The sequence below is a fragment of the Schistocerca americana genome, chromosome 4 (genome assembly GCF_021461395.2).
Source record: "Schistocerca americana isolate TAMUIC-IGC-003095 chromosome 4, iqSchAmer2.1, whole genome shotgun sequence".
In the NCBI taxonomy this organism is placed as follows: domain Eukaryota; kingdom Metazoa; phylum Arthropoda; class Insecta; order Orthoptera; family Acrididae; genus Schistocerca; species Schistocerca americana.
This window is the reverse complement of record NC_060122.1, coordinates 434,728,942-434,749,626: the sequence shown is the minus strand read 5'-3', so window position 1 is coordinate 434,749,626 and position 20,685 is coordinate 434,728,942. Positions and strand designations below refer to the sequence as shown.

The following is a 20,685-nucleotide window of genomic DNA, read 5'->3' as shown; positions in this document are numbered from 1 at the left end:
AGAAGGAAACAAGCAAGAAACACGAAATACCAATTTGTTTTTGTTGTGACTCGCCGATCATTCAAAGTGCCGTCGCACAATTACGCGCGTCCTCTACGTGCGGCGCTGTCTGCCGGCCATGCAGCAGCTGCACCACCTAAGAGGCCAGCCGAGCAGCGGCCGCTAGACTGGGACTCAGTGCTCATTCGAATGCTAATGTGTACACATGTCTTACTTGTCAACTTACTCTGTGACTTATGTGTGTTGTTGCGTCGTTCCGAAATATATGTGTTAAACTTAAAAGTTCAAACAGTTTTATTATTTATACAACTATTATCATCATTGGTAGACCAAGGACTGAATACAGTAAGCAGGTTTGACTGCATTGCAGTAGTTATTCAGAGGTGATGAGGCATGCACATGCTAGACTAGCACGAAGAACTATATCAAAGAAGTCTTCCGGTGTTCTCATGCCATTGAGCCTTCTCCTGATTGTCCCTGGGCCTGTATGCGAGCCAGCTGCCTAGCTTCTGCAATCCTAGTGATAAGAATCATAGGAGAATCATCCTGAATACTGTCTAGTTGAAAAGGGAACAGTGTACCCATTTTTATTTTGGGCTTGTAACAGTGGAATAGAAAGAACAGGGTGACGTCTGTTACATCATGCTTCTCAGTGTTATGTGTGAAAGTCACAATGGGCAGTGCCGTATCCCAATCACTCTGTTTGACATCAATGTACATTGGGAGCATATCTGTCAAAGTCTTATTACAATGTCTGTGAGAGATGTAGCAGTGTTAAATTACCTATGACACTAGTCTCGACTGGAAAACTTTTCTATAACCAGAGATCGTCACACAGGGTGCTTTGTGTTTCAAAATGTTGTCTGTTACAAGGTGCATCAGTGGTTGGCACAGCTTCGGAAAGGGTCAGGTAGTGCAGACTCTTACCCGTCGATTCCAGTTTGATGACTTTGGGAATCTTCCCAAGACGCCAATTCCAATTTGGTGGAATGGCACTACTGCAGACTGAACTGGTACCTGATTCTGCCTTTACTCTTCATGAATCTGAGTGCAGGAGTGTTGAGGAAAAACTTCAGGATAACTGCCCATGCATTAAATGGGATGACAAATGACTGTTTCTGCCCCACTGTGTCACAGTTCCTCTTATACAATGATCTACTGATTAATTAGAATTCTCCTTTGGTTGCTTCCTCCTCCTTCACAGCTTCTACGGTTTTCAGCATTGTTGGATCTTTCCTCAGTTCAGCAGCAATGTAATTTAGTGTAGTGATGACTGTGATTTTATCCATGCTGCTGTGTTCAGCCAAGCAAAGGCGGTTGGCATCCTTCTGCTTTGACGTATCACTGTGATCTCGTACACCTGAAGTCTCAGTGCCCATTTCAACAGTTGGCATAACAGCTCTTTCAGACTAGTCAAACAGCATAGTGAACAGTGATCCGCCACAACAGTGAATGAGTTGCTAAATACATACGGTAGAACTTGCTGATGCTCCAAACAACTACAAACCACTCTTCTTTGTATGAATGCATACTTTTGCGGCGACATCTGCTAATAAAACATTCTCGGGTTTCAAGCCGCGTCAAATGGTTTACTGCCCACGAGCGTTCGGCAGAGATCTCATCTGCCATTGTCAAGTGGATGACTGTCGTGTGGTTGTCATTGCCGTGCTTACATAGTCGCGCCGTTGCTCGTGACGTCACTGATGCTCGGTCCAGCACCATATATGGTAATGTTTTGGCCACGCTACTGCTATTATGGGAAGAAACTGAATTTATGTGGCTGCATGCCTGAAATTTTATGGAACTGTCTTTATGCCGCAAAAACATGAAGATGCACAACAACTAGCACTTTATTCGCATGAAGTGTTGAATGCTATTGACAAGGGATTTCAGATCGATTCTGTATTTCTGGATTTCCAGAAGGCTTTTGGCACTGTGCCACACAAATGGCTTGTACTGAAATTGCGTGCTTACGCAATACCATCTCAGTTATGTGACTGGATTTGTGACTTCCTGTCAGAGAGATCACAGTTCATAGTAATTGACGGAAAGTCATCAAGTAAAACAGAAGTGATTTATGGCGTTCCCCAAGGTAGTGTTATAGGCCCATTGCTGTTACTTATCTATATAAACAATTTGGCAGACAATATGAGCAGCCGTCTTAGGTTGTTTGCAGATGACACAGTCGTTTATTGATTAGTAAAGTCATCAGAAGATCAAAACAAATTGCAAAACAATTTAGAAAAGATATATGTATGGTGCGAAACTTGGTAGTTGACCCTAAATAAGGAAAAGTGAGAGGTCATCCACATGAGTGCAAAAAGGAATCCGTTAAACTTTGGTTACATGATAAATCAGTCAAATCTAAAGGCTGTAATTTCAACTAAATACCTAGGAATTACAATTACGAACAATTTAAACTGAAACTCATAGAAAATGTTGTGGGGAAGGCTAACCAACGACTGCATTTAATTGGCAGGACACTTAGGAAATGAAACAGATCTACTAAGGAGACCACCTACACTATGCTTGTCCATCCTCTTTTAGACTACTGCTGCAGGGTGTGGGACCCTTACCAGATCGGATTGACATACATCGAAAAAGTTCAAAGAAGGGCAGCATGTTTTGTATTATCGTGAAATAAGGGCGAGAGTGTCATTGAAATGATACAGGATTTGGGGTGGACATTATTAAAACAAACATGTTTTCGTTGCAGAGGGATCTTATTACAAAATTCCAGTCACCTAAGAATGTGAAAATATTTTGTTGATTTGTTGATACTAACCTACATAAGGAGAAATGATCACCACGATAAAATAAGGGAAGTCAGAGCTCATATGAAAAGATACAGGTGTTCGTTCTTTCCGTGCACTATACGAGATTGGAATAACAGAAAATTGTGAAGGTGGTTTGGTTAACCCTCTGTCAGGCACTTAAATGTGATTTGCAGAGTATCCATGTAGATGTAGAAAGGTGACTGCAGCATTACATAATCCAAGCAGCATAACTTTAAACTTCTCGTGACCTTCAGGCGTTATGAAGCTACGTTTTTCCTGGTCAGCCTCATCAGCCTCAGTTTGTCAGTAGCCTCCCGGTATGTCCATAATTTAGAAATATTAGGTTGGGGCATAAGTTTGTAGCGTTTTTGTTCTGTGTGCTGGTATTCCAGTTGCTATGGGTTTATTTATTGACTGTCATTTTTTATTTGTAGTTCATTGCTGCTATTTGAGTTTATGTATTGTCATTTGGATTTAGTGAGTGGAGTTGTGGATGTTAGAAAATGAAGTACCCAAGTGTGGAGACACATTCTTCTGTTTGAGTTCAACAGAATGGTGAGAGCAGCAGAGGCAGCCAGAAAGATTTACACTGTGTATGAGAACAATGGCATTGGCCAGAGTATGGCAAGAAAATGGTTTTCTGATTTTAAGGAGGACCATTTTGACATTAGTAACTTTTCAAATCCAGGAAGACCACCCGGATTTAATGAAGATCGGTTAAAAGCATTAATCCATAATGATCCAAATCAGTGTACTTGACAACTGGCAAATGTGATGAGCTGTGATCATTCCATCATCATGTAACATTTGTATACGATGTGAAGGATCAAAAAATGGGTCGTATGGGTACCACATGCTCTGAGCAAAAATCACAAAAATCAGCCATATGTGCATCTCTGTTCACTCATCATCAATTGGTTTGTGAACAACACTGCCCATTTCTATCCTGCATCATTATTAATGATGGGATATGGTGTCTTTATGCTAACAAAGGAGAAGAAGTGGTTGAGACCACACAAAGACGCAACTCCCTGTACAAAAGACTTGTACGCATGCATCTGGCGGAGCAACAGTGGTGTGGTATACTGCGAATTATTTCCCCAAGGTTTAACCATCACTGCTGACATTTATTGTCAACAACTGAGATGTCTTGCAGATGTCATCCCAGAACAATGATTAGGAAGACTGCGTGAAGTGATGCTATTCCATGATAATGCCTGCCAAAATTCTGCTAGACTGAGATAAAACACTATATAGGAGTTGGGTTGGGAAGGCATCCCACACCAAACTTATTCACCTGATAGAGTGCCCTCATATTTTCAACCTTTTCCGCCTTCTATTGAACAACTTTAATGGAACTTCCTTTCTGGATGGAAATGCACTCCGAACATGACATGATGAGTTCTTCACCTCAAAACCACATGATTTCTACAGCCATGAATCAAAAAGTTACCCCAGTGTTGGCAGACTGTTGTAAACAGTGAAGGAGAATATTTGTGAAGGAGAATATTGTATTGAAGACTAAAGTCTGTGCTATGTATATCTGTGTGTTTACATAACTTGTGGAAAAACACTATGAACTTACGCACCAGCTTAATAATTTACTACTTTCAAGTAGTCTAGGGTGTAATCAGTGAGTCGCAATGGGTACACATCTTTTTTTCCCTGATTTTGCTCAGTTGTTGGTAGTTGATGCAGAAACAGTATGTGCCATCCTTTTTCTTCACAAGGACCACAGACTAGGGTAACTGTGCATCGTTCAGTCGGTGACATCCAGTACAACTGCTCTCTAATTGAATGATATTCAGTGTTGATACAGTGTTTTTCCATGGTCACTTGGTCTGTCTCTTCTCCACTCTGGATTTGAAAGCATCTAAAACCAGATGCAGAATGGCTACCACTTGCTGACATTGTTCCTTAGTCGGACCAGATCCTATTGGTAGTTCAATAGTAGCCTCCTCCAGTGCACTCTCTGTGGTGGTAGTGGAGCATGATTCTTCATCGATGGCACAGAGCTGTCCATCCTGGACTAGTTCGGCTGTTCCTATGCACATACCTTTAGGGACAAGCTGTGGCTGCTTGTCACAATTAGTGATCCAGAGTTCTTGACCAGCTGCAGTGCTTATGATTTCAAAGGTACATATTTTTCTTTTCTGGGTCTTAGTACCTTTCTCCAGTTGACAAAAGCTTCACAGTTTAACTGACTAGGTGGATGACTGGAGCTCATTTCACTGATGACAGTACAATAACAATATCTTCAAAAACTAACAACCACCCATAACAGTTTTTTTTATGTGTGCTCGTTGGAATAGTTTTTTTAACCTGGAGATCTGAGCTTTGCAGTCAATGAGTGCTTAAGATGCTTGCAAGAAGTTTCATCCAAGAATAGCATTATGACTTCATTCTCTTAAAATAAGAAATTTGAAGGGCTGTGGTCTGTCACTGATAGTTATTCTTGCAATGCATGCTCCTGTTGGCTGGATATATTTATCATTTGCAATCTGCAGCACAATCACTCTCTTATCATAGAACATGGGCTTTTTAAGTGGTGGTAATAAGCATTTGACACTAAGGAAAAACAGGCCCAATCCGACTAGTGCCCGGTCAAGTTGGCCATCGATGATGATCATAACGAGATTTCCTGACATCTTGGTAACTGTCCTCCATTGAGAATTTTCATTTGTAGCAGCCTCAACTCCATAGATGGTCATCTCACTTGGTTCTCCTGAAACCTGTGACTAGATGAGGGGCTGGTACCTCTGTACGATGCCAGGGAACATGTATAGCATGTCGAGGAAATACCTCATCCAGGGTACAGCAATGGGCTTAATCTCAAGATGATTATAATCACCTGCAGTTACCTGGCTTGAATAGGACACTGCTGTCATGGTTGATGTCTACCAGCACAATAGTTGTCAAACATTTGTCATCTTAATCGAACAGTCCACAGGTGTACTGCTGGTTCATGGGCACAACATTTCGGCGATCATCATCAAGTGCACTGATGAACTGAGCTCCTGTGGGTGCACGGCTGAACTAATATTCCCTGCCCCCGCGAGATGCTCTGCCCGTGACCCACGCTCGCAGCAGTGCTTTGGTGGTCGAGGAGATGCTAGCATCGGTGTCTCTGATGGCGCTGATGTAAGCTCTCTGTATGCCTTGGTCAGCAGATCATTTTGTTTGCTGAGAGTATTCTTAATTGCACTCAGTGCTGGTTCTGAAGTCTTGCTAAGAGTAGAGCTGCAGTCTCGGTTGATGAGATCATCACTGGTATGAATTTCTATGGCCCCTCTAATAATGCTCCCACAGTACTTGGAAGTCTGTACCAAGATCCTGGTATGTTCGTACTCCATCGCATGATTCTCGGACAAACATTGCTCTGTTTTCTGGAGAATACTATGAACAAATGGAAGGAATCAGAATGGGCAGCCCATTATCACATGCAATTGTGAATTTGTATATGGAGTACTTCAAGGAGGATGCCCTGGCATCATCCAAATGGAAACCTACATGTTTCTTTTCTGTTATGTGCATGACACATTCATTGTCTGGCCCCATGGAAGGGACAAACTCCTTGACTTCCTTGCACATTTGAGCTCCATACATCCCAACAGAAAATTCACATTGGAAGAAAACATATACTGACCTGCATTTGCATGCAGAGAATTGTCACCACCCTTCGCAGAGGAATGGGATACTAACAACACTAGTACACAGGGCCTGCACCATTTCAGGTGCAGATGGTCTGCTTCAAGAGCTGCAACACTTCAGAAATGTTTCCAAAAAAATGAGTACCCAGAGTGGCAGGTTAGGTGTGCTCTCTGCTGCTCTACAACAGTACAACTTGTGGAGATGGAAGAAGCTACAAAGGAAGAGGCACCCACTGTCTATTCTGAAAAATCAGACACATACTGAAGAAGCACCGAGTAAAAGCTGTCTTTTGCCCACCCAATAAAACACGAGCATTATCGGGAAGTGTGAAAGATGATCTCAGTTTGCGGAAGGCCAGTGTATACCAGATTCTGTGTCAATGTGGGAAGACATATTTTGGACAGACAATGCACACCATCAAAGATTGTTGCCAAGAACACCCGAGGCACACTCAACTGATGTATCCCAAAAAGTCAATGGTCAATGAGCACTGTCTGTCCAAGAATCATGCGATGGAGTATGAATATACCAGGATCTTGGCACAGACTTCCAAATACTGGGACAGCATTGTTAGAGAGGCCATAGGATTTCGTAGCAGGGATGATCTCATCAACCGAAATTGTGGCTTTAATCTTAGCAAAGTTTGGGAACCAACACCGAGTTTAATTAGGAAGACTCTATGCAAACAAAACAATCTGGCAACCAGGGCAGACAGACAGCTTACATCAATGCCGTCACACATGCTGACACAAGCATCTCTGTGACCACTGACTCTAATGCACGTCCATGGACGGAGGGGCTCATGGGGACAGGGGATATTAGTCAGCCATGCACCTTCCGGAGCTCAGTTCGTCAGCATACCTGATGATGGCGACATGTCTGATAGCCGAAGTACTGAGCCCTTTGGACACTATGAACCAACAGTACACCTGTGGACTGTTTGATCAACAAATACACCAGTAGAAACTTAAGAATCACATTTGTCATCTTCTCTGCAGTAGTGTACAATGTGTACAGGGCATCCACAGTCAGAAACACAACAGTATGTTGTCCTTTGTCCTCCAAATGTCTATTCTTTTGTGTGGTGTAATACTTTGCAGGTGAGCTGGTTTACCCAAATTGGCTGAATTCTGGAACCTTGTAGCTACAAACAAGCCTGACCTCATCAACAGCATTAGTACAGAGACAGGGATTAGTGACCAAGTCATCAACATAAAGTCTATGGTTACTAAACTTAATAAACCAATCAAGAAGGCATAGAGTGTGAGAAAGTAGATAAGAAGTTGTTAGTATGCCACATAGACAATGAACTGACATCATTTAGTTCCAGTACGATGGACAAAGAGGAATTATGAGAGAAGTTTAAATGGACTGTAAATTGTGCTCTGGGAAAGTATGTGCTGAGCAAGTAGATTAAGAACAGAAAAGACCAACAATTGTTTAACAACAAAATTCGAAAAATGCTGAGGAAGTAAAGGCCATTGCACCATAGATTCAAGCACCTGTAAAAAGATCGATGCATGAAGCATACAACAACTGTCACCATTATACGTCAGCAAAAGATCTAGCCAAGGACCTGAGAAAATTCTGGTCCTACATACAATTGCTAAGCAGATCTAAAAATTCTATCCAGGCACCTGTTGACCAGTATGGTGTGACAGAAGAAGATACACTAAGGAAAGCCGAAGATCTAAATTTTGGTGTTTAAGAAATCATTCACGCAGGAGAATCATGTGAACATACCACTGTTTGACCATCACACAGACTCCCATATGGAGGACACAGTAATAGCCATCCCTGGCCTAGAGAAATGATCGAATGAGCTGAATATAAATAAGTCACTACATCTGGATGTAGTCCCAATTCGGTTTTTTACAAAAAGTATTCCACAGCATTGGCTCCTTACTTAGCTTGCATTTATAGTTAATCTCTAGCTCAGTGTCAAGTCCTAAGGAACTGGGAAAAAGCACATGCGGCTCCTGTATATATGAAGGGAAAGGAACATCCTGAAACACTACAGACCAATATCCTTAACATCAGTTTGCTGCAGAGTTCTTGGACATATTCTCAATTCAAATATAATAAATTTCCTTGAGACAGAAAAGCTCCTGTCCGTGAATTAGCATGGTTTTAGAAAGCATTGCTCGTGGGAAACTCAGCTTATTATTTTCTCACATGATATCCCGCAAACTATGGATGAAGTGCAACAAGCAGATTTCATATTTTTTGATTTCTACAAAACATTTGGCAATGTGCCCCACTGCAGACTGTTAATGAAGATATGAGCATACAGAATAGCTTCCCAGTTATGTGACTGGTTTGAGGACTTCTTAAGTAACAGAACCCTGTTTGTTGTCTTCGATTGCAAGGATTCGTCAGAGACAAAGATATGACTGCTGTTATTTTCTATATACATAAATGATCTGGTGGACAGGGTGAGCAGCAATCTGCAGCTGTTTGCTGGTGATGCTGTGGTGTAACAGAAGGTGTTGTCATTGAGTGACTGTCAAAGGATACAAGACGACTTAGACAAAATTTCTAGTTGGTGTGATGAATGGCAGCTAGCTCTACATGCAGAAAAATTTCAGTTAATGCAGATGAGTATGAAAAACAAATCTGCTATGTTTAAATACAGCATTAACAGTGTGCTGCTTGATACAGCCATGTCAATTAAGTACCAAGGTGTAACACTGCAAAGCAATATGAAACGGAACAAGCTAGTAAGGACTATAGTAGGAAAGGCAAATGGTTGACTCTGGTTTACTGGCAGACCATATATAGGACACTAGTATGACACATTCTTCATAGCCCATTCTGTGAAACTAAAATGTCCCGTTTTGTTGAATTGTATGTTAGAAACAGTAAAAAATGAGTCTTACTGTGATTTAGTGTTATTTTATCTTCTACAAGCCATGAACTTATGTCATGAACTGCACTATTGAAACTGAGCCAATGTTGCACACAACATGCTTTACGACCAAGCTGGTGTCATCAGCTAACAGAAATATTTTAGAAATACCTGTAATACTAGAGGGCATATCATTTATATAAATAAGGAACAGGAGTGTCTCCAACACTAATCCCTGGGGCACCCCTCATTTGACCGTACCCCACTCAGACCCCACATCACAGCCATTCTCAACACTGTATAGATATATTTTTCCCACGTGGAATGTTTCCCTCTATTATATCCATACTCCTTCGTGATACAGACAAGGGAGGATATTGATTCAATAATTAAATCACTGAAGACTAAAGACTCTCATGGATATGATGGGGTGCCTAGCAGAATATTAAAGTACTGTACTGCACATGTTAGCCCTGTACTTAGCCATATGTGTAATGTTTCCTTTAGGAATGGTCAGTTTCCTGAATGATTCAAGTACTCAGTTGTAAAATCGCTCTATAAAAAGGGAGAAAGGAATAATGTAGACAATTTAGAACTATTTCTATGCCATCATTGTTTGCTAAAGTTATTGAACAGGCTGTGTAAGTAAGGATAATTGATCAGACCGCTTGTGTCTGTGTATGTGCGGATGGATATGGGTGTGTGTGCGAGTGTATACCTGTCCTTTTTTCCCCCTAAGGTAAGTCTTTCTGCTCCCGGGATTGGAATGACTCCTTACCCTCTCCCTTAAAACCCACATCCTTTCGTCTTTCCCTCTCCTTCCCTCTTTCCTGATGAAGCAACCGTTGGTTGCGAAAGCTTGAATTTTGTGTGTATGTTTGTGTTTGTTTGTGTGTCTATCGACCTGCCAGCACTTTCATTTGGTAAGTCACATCATCTTTGTTTCTAGATATATTTTTCTCACGAAGGAGTATTTCGCACATCAATCTCGGAAAGGTGTTTGTCAAGAGATTTATATAATTCCCTGTAGAAACTAAATTTTTATTTAATTCCCCAGCAATGCTCAAAAAATGATTGTTAAATACTGTACATATATCTGATTTATCAATAACAGAAATATTTTTACTACAAACTGACTTTACATCATCGACCTTGTGCTTCCGACCAGACACTTCCTTCACAACTGACCATAAGGTTTCAATTTTATCCTGTGAATTAGTTATTCCATTTGCGTACCACATACTCTCTGCCTTCCTAATAACATTTTTAAGCACCTTACAATACTGTTTGTAATGGGCTACTGTAGCTTGATTGTGACTACTTCTAACATTTTGATATAATTCCCACTTTGTTCTATATGATATCCTTATGCCACTAGTCAGCCACCCAGGCTGCCTTTTACTGCTAGTACACCATTTAGAACATTTTCATGGAAAGAAAATCTCAAAGAGCTTGAAAAATGTGTTAAGGAAAGCATTATATTTGTCGTCTATGTTATCCGCACTACAAACATCCTGCCACTCTTGTTACTTGACAAGGTTTGGAAAACTCTCTATTGCCATTGGATTAGCTTTCCTACATAGTTTGTAATTATATGTGACATATGTTTAAGTACAAAAGTCTTTTAGTGCTAAAATTTGTGCATCATGATCTGAAAGGCCATTCACCCTTTTACTAATAGAATGCCCATCTCGTAATGAAGAATGAATAAAAATATTGTCTATGGCTGTGCTACTGTTCCCCTGCACCGTATTTGCAAAAAAGGTCTGCATCAGATCATATGAATTTAGGAGATCTACCAACATCCTTTTTCTTGATCAATCGTATACAAAATTAATATTGAGGTCACCACGTGTAACTAATTTCTGGTACTTCTTATAAAGTGAATCAACAACCCTCTCTAGCTTATTTTACCAGAAGTGCTCAGTATATTGCTTCCGCAACTCATTTCATCAAGAGTGAGATATTGTCGGTTTCTGTCATATTCGGGTTCACAAAGTGGCATAGGGCCTAAAACATTCTGTAAGACTGTGTCATTTCCCCACTATGTGCCCTGCCTTTCAATTATCCTTCCAACACAGTGGATTTCCTGCTGATCGGCACCAAATGTTTTCTCCAGTTTGACCTAGAATCTGTCCCAGCTGGCGAGCTTATCTTCATTGTTCTTGAGCCACTGCTGGGCTGTGCTGTCTAAGTAAAAGTACGTATTTTCCGAAAACATCATGTTGTTCCACCTGCTGTATTTGGTGACTCACAAAGGTACTGCATCTACTCATCATCACCAATTTTGTCCACATTTATGGTGTGTGTATATATATAGGGCTTGGTCAGTAATGAAAGTGACAAAACTGCAAAAACTCCAGATGGCCAAGCATTTATAAGAAAAAGAATGATGCAAGCCACTTATGCTAGGGTAGTTTCCAGGCAGTGGTTGGCAGCACGGAAAGAGCTCAACAGCAATTGGAGGATCAGAGAGTCGAGTCCGTATGTGGAACCTTTTATTATTTTTAGTTTTTACGTTACACTGTACACAAATCGAAATAACGCTCAATATATTGCATTTATTAATATTTTTATAAAAGCCATGAAAAGGAAAGACAAAGGAAAATTTGGGTTTGCAAATAAATTTCTGGAAGGGATTGTAAGGCATGCATGAGAGCTTCATATATAAAATTAGATACTTTTATTCCTTTACAGTTGATGATTTACACATGCTGGGGTGATATTCCTCATAAAAACAGAAGCAGTAATTTCTCAGCATCCTGCACATGCTGTTAGCAGCACATTTACAGTTTCTATTGAAAAATATACTTGATTTACATTCATTAAAGGTTCTCTCTCACTACACAGTTCGGCAGCAAACCATGAGCAATGCATCATTTCACCAAATACTGGTGAGGACAGCTGTTGACATACAGTGGAATGTACTCTCTGGATGTGATTTCTTTTTCTCTTTATTTATGAGCAATTTTGAAGCTTTTTGATCAAGTTCTTTACCTGATGATAAAAATAAGACATTGTAGGGTTGCACTAGCAGAATGCAGTTGGGAGGAATCACTTTAATTCTGCAAGAAAGCAATCCTTCTGAATCTCAAAAAAATTTGCACAGTAACTGTGGATTTGTTTGTGAGTAAGTTGCAGAATAAATTTGTTCTCCTGCATGTAGGGCTTTACCACAAAAGTTAAAAGGATCGTTTTAAGTTTCCAGGTTTTCTATGAAGTAATACAACATTCTTATTAGGGTGTGCTGAAAAGTAATGCCTCCAAATATTTCATTTGAAAACTCTTAAATCTTTTTAAATAAAAACACACTTTATTACCATTCTCAAACAATGGAAAATCCAGAATGGAATAATGAAAATATTATGAAAAGGCAGATTACTACTCACCATATAGCGGAGATGCTGAGTTAAATAGGCACAACGAGACTCTTTATTCTTCATATCTACATATTTATTTCTCAACATAGTCACCCTGGCAATGAACACATTTCTCCCAACAAAAAACCAATTTGTTGATACCGTCATTGTAGAATGTTTGACTTTGTTGATGGAACTTGATCTCTGCTTGCACCACTTCATCACTATCAAGTGAAGTAATGGAAGACGTTTATTAAGTTTTGGAAACAGTTGAAAATTGGATGGGGCCAATTCAGGACCGTATGGACCCACCTTGTATGCACTTTTCTGTACCAGAATTGCGCAATGATGGCCTCTACATGCTCTCGTGGTTTGACATCCTTATCCAAAAGCTGTGCATGTGTCATTTAATGAATTTCTCTGATGAGTTCCTCAACCTGATTCCAATGAGTTTTGTCGACAGCCAAATGCAGTCATCCACTCTGAGTTGTTTCACACACGTTGAGTTACCACTATTGTTTCCTTCATTATGAGCACAAATAACCCAACACTGCACATTACTGATGTCGATACAATAATCACCTTAAACAGTTTTCATTTTTATGGATTACAATAGGAGGAACATTTTCTGTGGTTAGAAAATCAATTACAGCATGCTGTTTCGCATGCACTGACATAGTTATGTTATCCACTGCCACATTAAATTCTACAATGTGGAGCCCTCTATTGGCAGAGGATTGCGACTTGTGTCAGCAAAGCAGGAGAGTCAACAGAATAATATGCATGACATGTAATACCTCAACCAACATTGAGAACAAAATAAAAAACTCAGAGACATTACTGTTTAACACAACCTTGTATATTTTGCTGCATGCTCATCCACCATTTTTTTAAATCCTAGGTCCAAAAATTTGCTTCAACTTTCATTTTCAAGCATTTTACAAAAATATTAATAAATAAAATGTACTGAGCACTATTTCAGGTTATTTGCAGTGTAAGAAATGTAAAAAAAGTACATTTGTGTGCAGGTACTCAATTCCATGACCCTCAGATTACCATTTTGTACTCTTTCTGTTGTGCCAGCCGCTGCCTGGAGACTACACTAACATAAATGACTTGTGCCTTGCATGATCTGGGGTAAATGCCTGGTCATCTGGAGCTCCCAATTCTCTTACTTTCATTTCTGGCCAAGTCCAGCATATGTCATAAATTTAGAGCAAATCAATGATCATGAATAGGTGTGGTCCTCTTGTTAGTCGAATCCAGCCATTTCATCAGTCCCTTAGCAGGGTCCTCAGAAAACACTGATGGATACTTAATGTGCAGCTGCATTGCTGCTGTTTTGGAATACAGTGGTTTCCTGAATGTAAGGATCTCAAGAGTGATGAACTGCTTGTATTTCAGCTCCTACCCAAGTAGGAGACGGCTTTTAGGTTGCCTAACTGGAGCCATGGTAATGCAGATTTTTTAAATACCTAGTGTCTCCATCACACAATGTCATGTTGTGACCATTTTCAAGTCCAAACCCGGAAGCAGGGTCATCAATGAAGTAGAAAACTTAGCACTGAAAGCAAGTTTATTACAGACACCATGTACAGACAGAACAGAACAGAACTGAACTTCTAGACACAGAGTGCTGCTATTTCTACATATTTCAAATATTCCAGAATAAGTAAAAATAATAAATTCTCAAGAACATTCAACCAATAAATGCTGGTGGTTGGGTTTGAACTGGTGACTCAGAGCACACAAGCCAACGATGCTAAACACTGCTCCACATTTCATATATCACAGCTCACACTACTGCAGCATACGAGCCACTGACACTAACCACCATGCCACACTGCGTGCAGCACAGCTCGTGCCAATATTTGGATCCATAAGAGACAATAATACTAATGACTGAAAAGTACTACATAATGATGAATGGTAAAAGTTATACAAAGAATCAGGTGTAGCAGCAAAAATGAAAGCCAAGAGATTGCAATGGATAGAGCATGTTAGTGGAGCCCAGCAAACAAGACCATCACCAGAGAGACAGAAGAGCTCTTCACTGGAAGATAGCCTCTTCGATGGTCACGTATGTGAGACCTAGTCTATATTCAAAGCAATAAGAAAAATTAAGACAGAGTAGACTGTGGAAAATTACTGTGAAGTTGATCCAAACACTGGATGGGAGGCACACTTGGTGGAGCACAAAAAGATTAGGATGTAATGATAGCTTGACAACAAAGATTCATGCTCTGAATAACTCCTACAAATGAAAAGTTTTATTCAAGAAGTCAATGTAACTTTTCCAACATGTTCCACACTTGTGCCACAAATGATCCATTCGATGCATCCAAAACCTAAACACATACCTTTGTTCTCCTCATTATTTTGATGTTGTTGTTGTTGTGCTCTTCAGTCCTGACACAGGTTTGATGCAGCTCTCCATGCTACTCTATCCTGTGCAAGCCTCTTCATCTCCCAGTACCTACTGCAGCCTACATACTTCTGAATCTGCTTAGTGTATTCATCTCTTGGTCTCCCTCTATGATTTTTACCCTCCACACTACCCTCCAATACTAAACTGGTGATCCCTCGATGTCTCAGAACATGTCCTACCAACCGATCCCTTCTTCTAGTCATGTGGTCAATGGTGAAATTAAAATATTCCAATTTTTTAAACTAATGTGTTTGTTGTTGAAAACAGTCACCAGTTGTCAACACAGAAGCAGCTGGACAAGGCTCGACAGTGTCTTTCGCATTAAACCAAATGGCTGCCATTGCTGGAGAATCATGACCAACTCCGAATACTAACAAAACTATACTTTTAAAAAACAACAGGTTCTGTATTTACATAAACACACAATTAAGCTCCAGCACTTCAAAATTAAACCTAAGACACCATGCCAAAATTTATATAGTCAGATTTAATGTCGAAGAAAACTTAATTTGGGCATGGGAAGAGACAGGCATAAAATGATGCTGTGCTATCTACATTCAACCAGTAACACCATAAAAAGTGAGTTGTAGAAAGGAAAGATCACTTATGAAACATATATCTCAAAATATCCAAGTCAATAGGAAGGATATTGTAAAAATCATAGCTTCTTTAGCATATTATGTTATTGTGGAACAAAAAATTGGTTTATACATTAAGACAGCTGACGTATAAAAATACAATGAAGTTTCTTGATTTGGCGGTAGTATATAATATTGAAATTTACAGCAAAAAGATAACAATATAACAAAGAAATAGCAAATTTTACTTCAAGACTGCATGTGATTGAGCACAAAAGGGGAGAATCATTTCTTAAATACAACATCTGAATCTGCGCTGCAGACTAACTGAGATAAAAATGTGGCTTGATCAGTGGAAAGCCATCATAATTCTGCTACACCAACACTTTGACATTTTATTCTGCAGTCACACTGAGAACAAATAATGAAGAAACTTGGATGCTGACATTAAACTGGCATTCAATTCATACACAAGCAACTATTTTTACTTTGAGTCCAAACTTGGAAGCACGTTACTAAACTTTGCAATCAAGACAACAGAGAGAAGAAGTTTGAGAAGAAAAAGTTAATAATGACATTTCAAATGTAAAGATCATTCACATGAATAAAAGCACCCTAACAGTGTCTACAGAAATATCATTCACTCTTACAAAGATAGGCATACTGAATTAGGGGAATACAATGATGTCTTGCATTTTTTATTGCATATTCCACCCTCAAGTCAGACAAATGGTATCATTACCAGTTCTGACTTTCTAACAAGTCACTGAAGCATAATAAAATACAACAGAACTTCTGTACACAACTAAACACACTTGGATATATCACAGTAACTCATCAAAGTACAACGGATCAGGCCAAGAGAGCTGTTCAAAATGTAAATATATCTGCACACACATTGTTGTAATTAAAGTCAGAATTAAGTATGTAAGAGTGAGTATACACTGTCTGCTTGTGTCTGTATGTGTGGATGGATATGTGCGTGTGTGCGAGTGTATACCTGTCCTTTTTTCCCCCTAAGGTAAGTCTTTCTGCTCCCGAGATTGGAATGACTCCTTACCCTCTCCCTTAAAACCCACTTCCTTTCATCTTCCCCTCTCCTTCCCTCTTTCCTGATGAGGCAACAGTTTGTTGCGAAAGCTTGAATTTTGTGTGTATGTTTGTGTTTGTTTGTGTGTCTATCGACCTGCCAGCGCTTTCGTTCGGTAAGTCACCTCATCTTTGTTTTTATATATGAGTATACACTTGGTAACATTTAAATCACGAATATGACCTACCCTGGGGTGCAACTTCTGTGATTAGAGGAGGTGAACCTGCCCCAGATCAAACCGCCCTCATGGATTAATGGCAAGAGCAGGCGAGACTGCCAGCCTGGATGTGTCTTATGTGGTTTTCCACAGCCACCTAGGTGCAAACTAGGCTGGCAGCCATATCCTGCCGCATATGCCCATTATGTGAACATTTAGAAAATGTTTTCTAAATTTTCCTCACAATGAAAATGTGGTTTACACTAGATGCAGACAAATAGGGTACACAGATTCTGTCTTGGGGGAGTAGTGGAGTCAGGAACGGTATCTGGCCCCAACTGACACTGACACTGCTTCAACACCCACATGACAATGCTGACTCTGTAGACGAAACAGAAGGGAGGCGGAGGAGGGGGAGGAGGAGGAGGAGGAGGAGGAGGAGAAAAGATTTAAGTCACAACTTCAAGACTCAAAATGAAACTGACTGTTCTCAAAGTAAAAACTAGCAAAAAATTATGTAACTATTGGCATAAATGAACTGTGTACTATATCATACATTTGCATGGCCTGAGGCCTAAATGAATAAATAATAATAAAAACACTCATTCTCTTCCTAAAAGAAGCTTCTCTTCCCAACTGTTGTTGCTTGAGAAGGTGACCTGAATAATAATAATAATAATAATAATAAAAACAGTCATTCTCTTCCTAAAAGAAGCTTCTCTTCCCAACTGTTGTTGCTTCAGAAGGTGACCTAGACTAAATGCGCAATTTTTGTATTAGGCGCTGGCAGGAGAACACACATATAAAAAATGGTTTCATGTATGCAAGCTTTCGGAGCCAGTGGCTCCTTCTTCTGGCAGAAAGGTTGAAGGGGAAGGAAGAGGGGTGAAGGAATAGGGTTGAAGAGGTTTAGAAAAAGGAGTACAGTTTGGAAAAGTCACCCAGAACCCCAGGTCAGGGGACATCCCAGATGGAATGAGAAGGAAAGACGGATTGACTGTCTTCCCAATTAAATTTTTTTATCAATACACTTGTCACTGTCTTGTCAAAAATTGATTATTTTTGTTATTATAATTTATGTATTAGGCAATATTATGGAATCCTGATGCTATATTAAATTTTGAAAACAGTTTGGCGAATCTTGAGGATGCCGCATCAAGAAAAAAGACCTAAGCCACAGTTCTCGCAGTTGTGCTTCTATTGCATTACCTTTATGTTGCCTCTATTGTATAGTATTTACAGAAGTGAAAAAATTGGGTTAACTGGGGACATGGAGTCTTTTATAAACCCCCACAAGAAATAATCACATACACTCGGGTCTGGTGACGTTGGAGGCCAGTAATGTAAGGCCGAATCCTTTAGTCCAGTGTGAACGAGCCATCATTCAGCAACAATTTGATTTAAAAATTCCCACACTCTCAGATGCTAGTGTGGCGGGGCTCCATCCTACTGATAAATGGAGTCATTCGAATCAGTCTCCAACTGAGGGAAAAGAAGGTTCTCAAGCATATCGAGATATGTGCTTCTCAAGCACATCGAGATATGTGCTTCCTGTAACAGTGTTCTCGGCAAAGAAAAATGGATCACACACCTTTTCCTATGGAACTTCACAAAACGCATTAAATTTTGGAGAGTTCCTCTCATGTTGTATAACTTCATGTGGGTGTTCTGTACCCCATATTCTCACATTATGATGGTTCACCTTTCCATTTGAACGGAATGTTGCCTCGTCAGTAAACACTAAGTGCGGAAGAAAACTGTCATTTTACATGTTGCCATGAACAAAATTTGAGAACACACATTGTTGGTTGTTTCTTCAAGTGTCAGGCACCAGGGGATGGCCCGGTGATTTGCCTTTTTAAAAAAAGTTTCTCGGAATTGTTCATGATATTGTCTCATGCTCTGTGCTGTAGGAGAATCCACACCATACCTAGTATGAAAGTCATGCTGAACAGTTATTACTGGTCCACACCGCACAAAATGTAGAACACAAAACGCATTCTGTTGTCCCAACACCATTCTTACTAGAACTGAAGTGGGCGCATACTGCATCTACCTCACGGGAACCATGTAAAACACGAGAGTACGCTCTTTCCAACAGTACATTGTTCATGCGCATATATCGAATAACATAATAGTTATGATTTTTTAAAAAGTGGATGATTCTTTTTGATACACCCTGTATATTACTTTGTAGATGATTGAAGTAATAACTGAAAACATTGTGCGTATTAAAAGAAGCTACTGCTAATCCAGTGATTGTAACGTTAAGATCTCAGTCACTACAGCCACTAATGAACTGACAGTGGGGCAATAACAATTCAATCAGAAGATATCCTGGTCATCACTCACTGTCCTGTTGGGTAAATTGTTCCGCTTCAGTATTCTATGAAGTTCACTTAAAGCAACAACCCATTTAGTTTTTTCACTCTCTGTATCTGCCAGCATCAGTGTATGATTTTTCAACCCTGGAGGCTCCATAAGTGATGTAGTTATCTGAAACATCAAGAAATCCAGTCATATGTTTAGTTTTCCTGCCAAAGGCAAATCAACAGATACTAATGAAATACAATTTGTTCTGCACTAAGTTAAGAGAAGAAAAAATCTTTAATCAAAATAAAAATGTGTGTATTTTATAATCACAATTTATGAATAATAATTGAAATAATATTAAGAGAGTTATTTGAAATAGGTGTGTCGGACTCACAATATTTACACCAATGATCCATTATTTTGAGTGCTGCTCTTCTATTCAAAAAAAAATTATAATAAAAAAATGGTGGGAATGTAACTTACCCTGAAAATGCAAGGAATGTCTTTCTTCGTTGCATGAATGACATCCGAATCTCTGACTGAACTCACAGAAAATTCCTCATCCCTCATATCTAAAACCTGAGAAACATAAACTGAGGGAAGAGCATTTCTGTCAGGTGATATGTCATAGAGGAACAATTTGAAATCACAAACCACAACAAACTGACGAATCCAGCCCTTTTTCACTCCTCCCGTTTTGGGAACTTTAACATACCCTTCATAGGCTGTTCCTATACCTCTTGTAGGATCAATGCCAAGAGGTCTTTTTGCTAAAAATAAAAAAGAGAGAGAGAAAACAATTACTAACAAACAAGACAAAAGACTCACATAAGCAAATCCTTATGTAACTAGACCAATGAAATACTTACTCTGGTCTGAAGGAACTGGACAGATAGCTGGAACCTTTTCACAACATCCAATGTGGCATGCAAAGCCACAAACTTCACACACTACACCCTGCCTGGTGAGACCAACCATCAATGATGTGCAATGACTGCACTTTGTAGGCGAAGAAAATGTTCTAACAAGAAACTGATGTGATTTTGGTTTGGGTGGTAACTGATGAGCAAGAAGTCCTGGCTTTGTATGAAGGTCGAGTCCTAAAGATGAATTTGGATCCTGTAAATACAAAAAACAAGTTTGCAGTGTCTCAAAACCTGAAGGTTGAGTCCTAAAGATGAATTTGGATCCTGTAAATACAAAAAACAAGTTTGCAGTGTCTCAAAACAAACAAATAAACACACACACACACACACACACACACACACACACCACACTGATTTACGTATCAGATGGATAAAGTAGTTTTAGTTAGGAGACATGACATCATGAACATAATGCACAATAAACTTGCTTTTGCTTAAAATGCAGTGTAAGTCACCCAGTATTTCATGATGAGAGTGTTTAGTGACTTCTAACAAACTTTAAGCATAATTTCAAACCTCTCCTAAACTTTTTCTCACTTACCTGCTTAAAGCAGATAT

The 20,685-nt window shown here is 39.6% G+C and overlaps 1 protein-coding gene across 1 annotated transcript in view; it reads right to left on the bottom strand.

Annotated features, from left to right (window-relative positions):
- Positions 1-20,685, bottom strand: part of LOC124614022 (serine/threonine-protein kinase Genghis Khan) — a 349,615-nt gene that overhangs the window by 56,589 nt on the left and 272,341 nt on the right. Inside the window, exons 20-22 of the mRNA XM_047142836.1 lie at positions 20,071-20,320; positions 19,685-19,971; positions 19,241-19,384 (exon numbers count right to left, since the gene is read on the bottom strand). Coding sequence (XP_046998792.1) covers positions 19,241-19,384; positions 19,685-19,971; positions 20,071-20,320 — 681 coding nt within the window. The remainder of the gene's footprint in view (positions 1-19,240; positions 19,385-19,684; positions 19,972-20,070; positions 20,321-20,685) is intronic.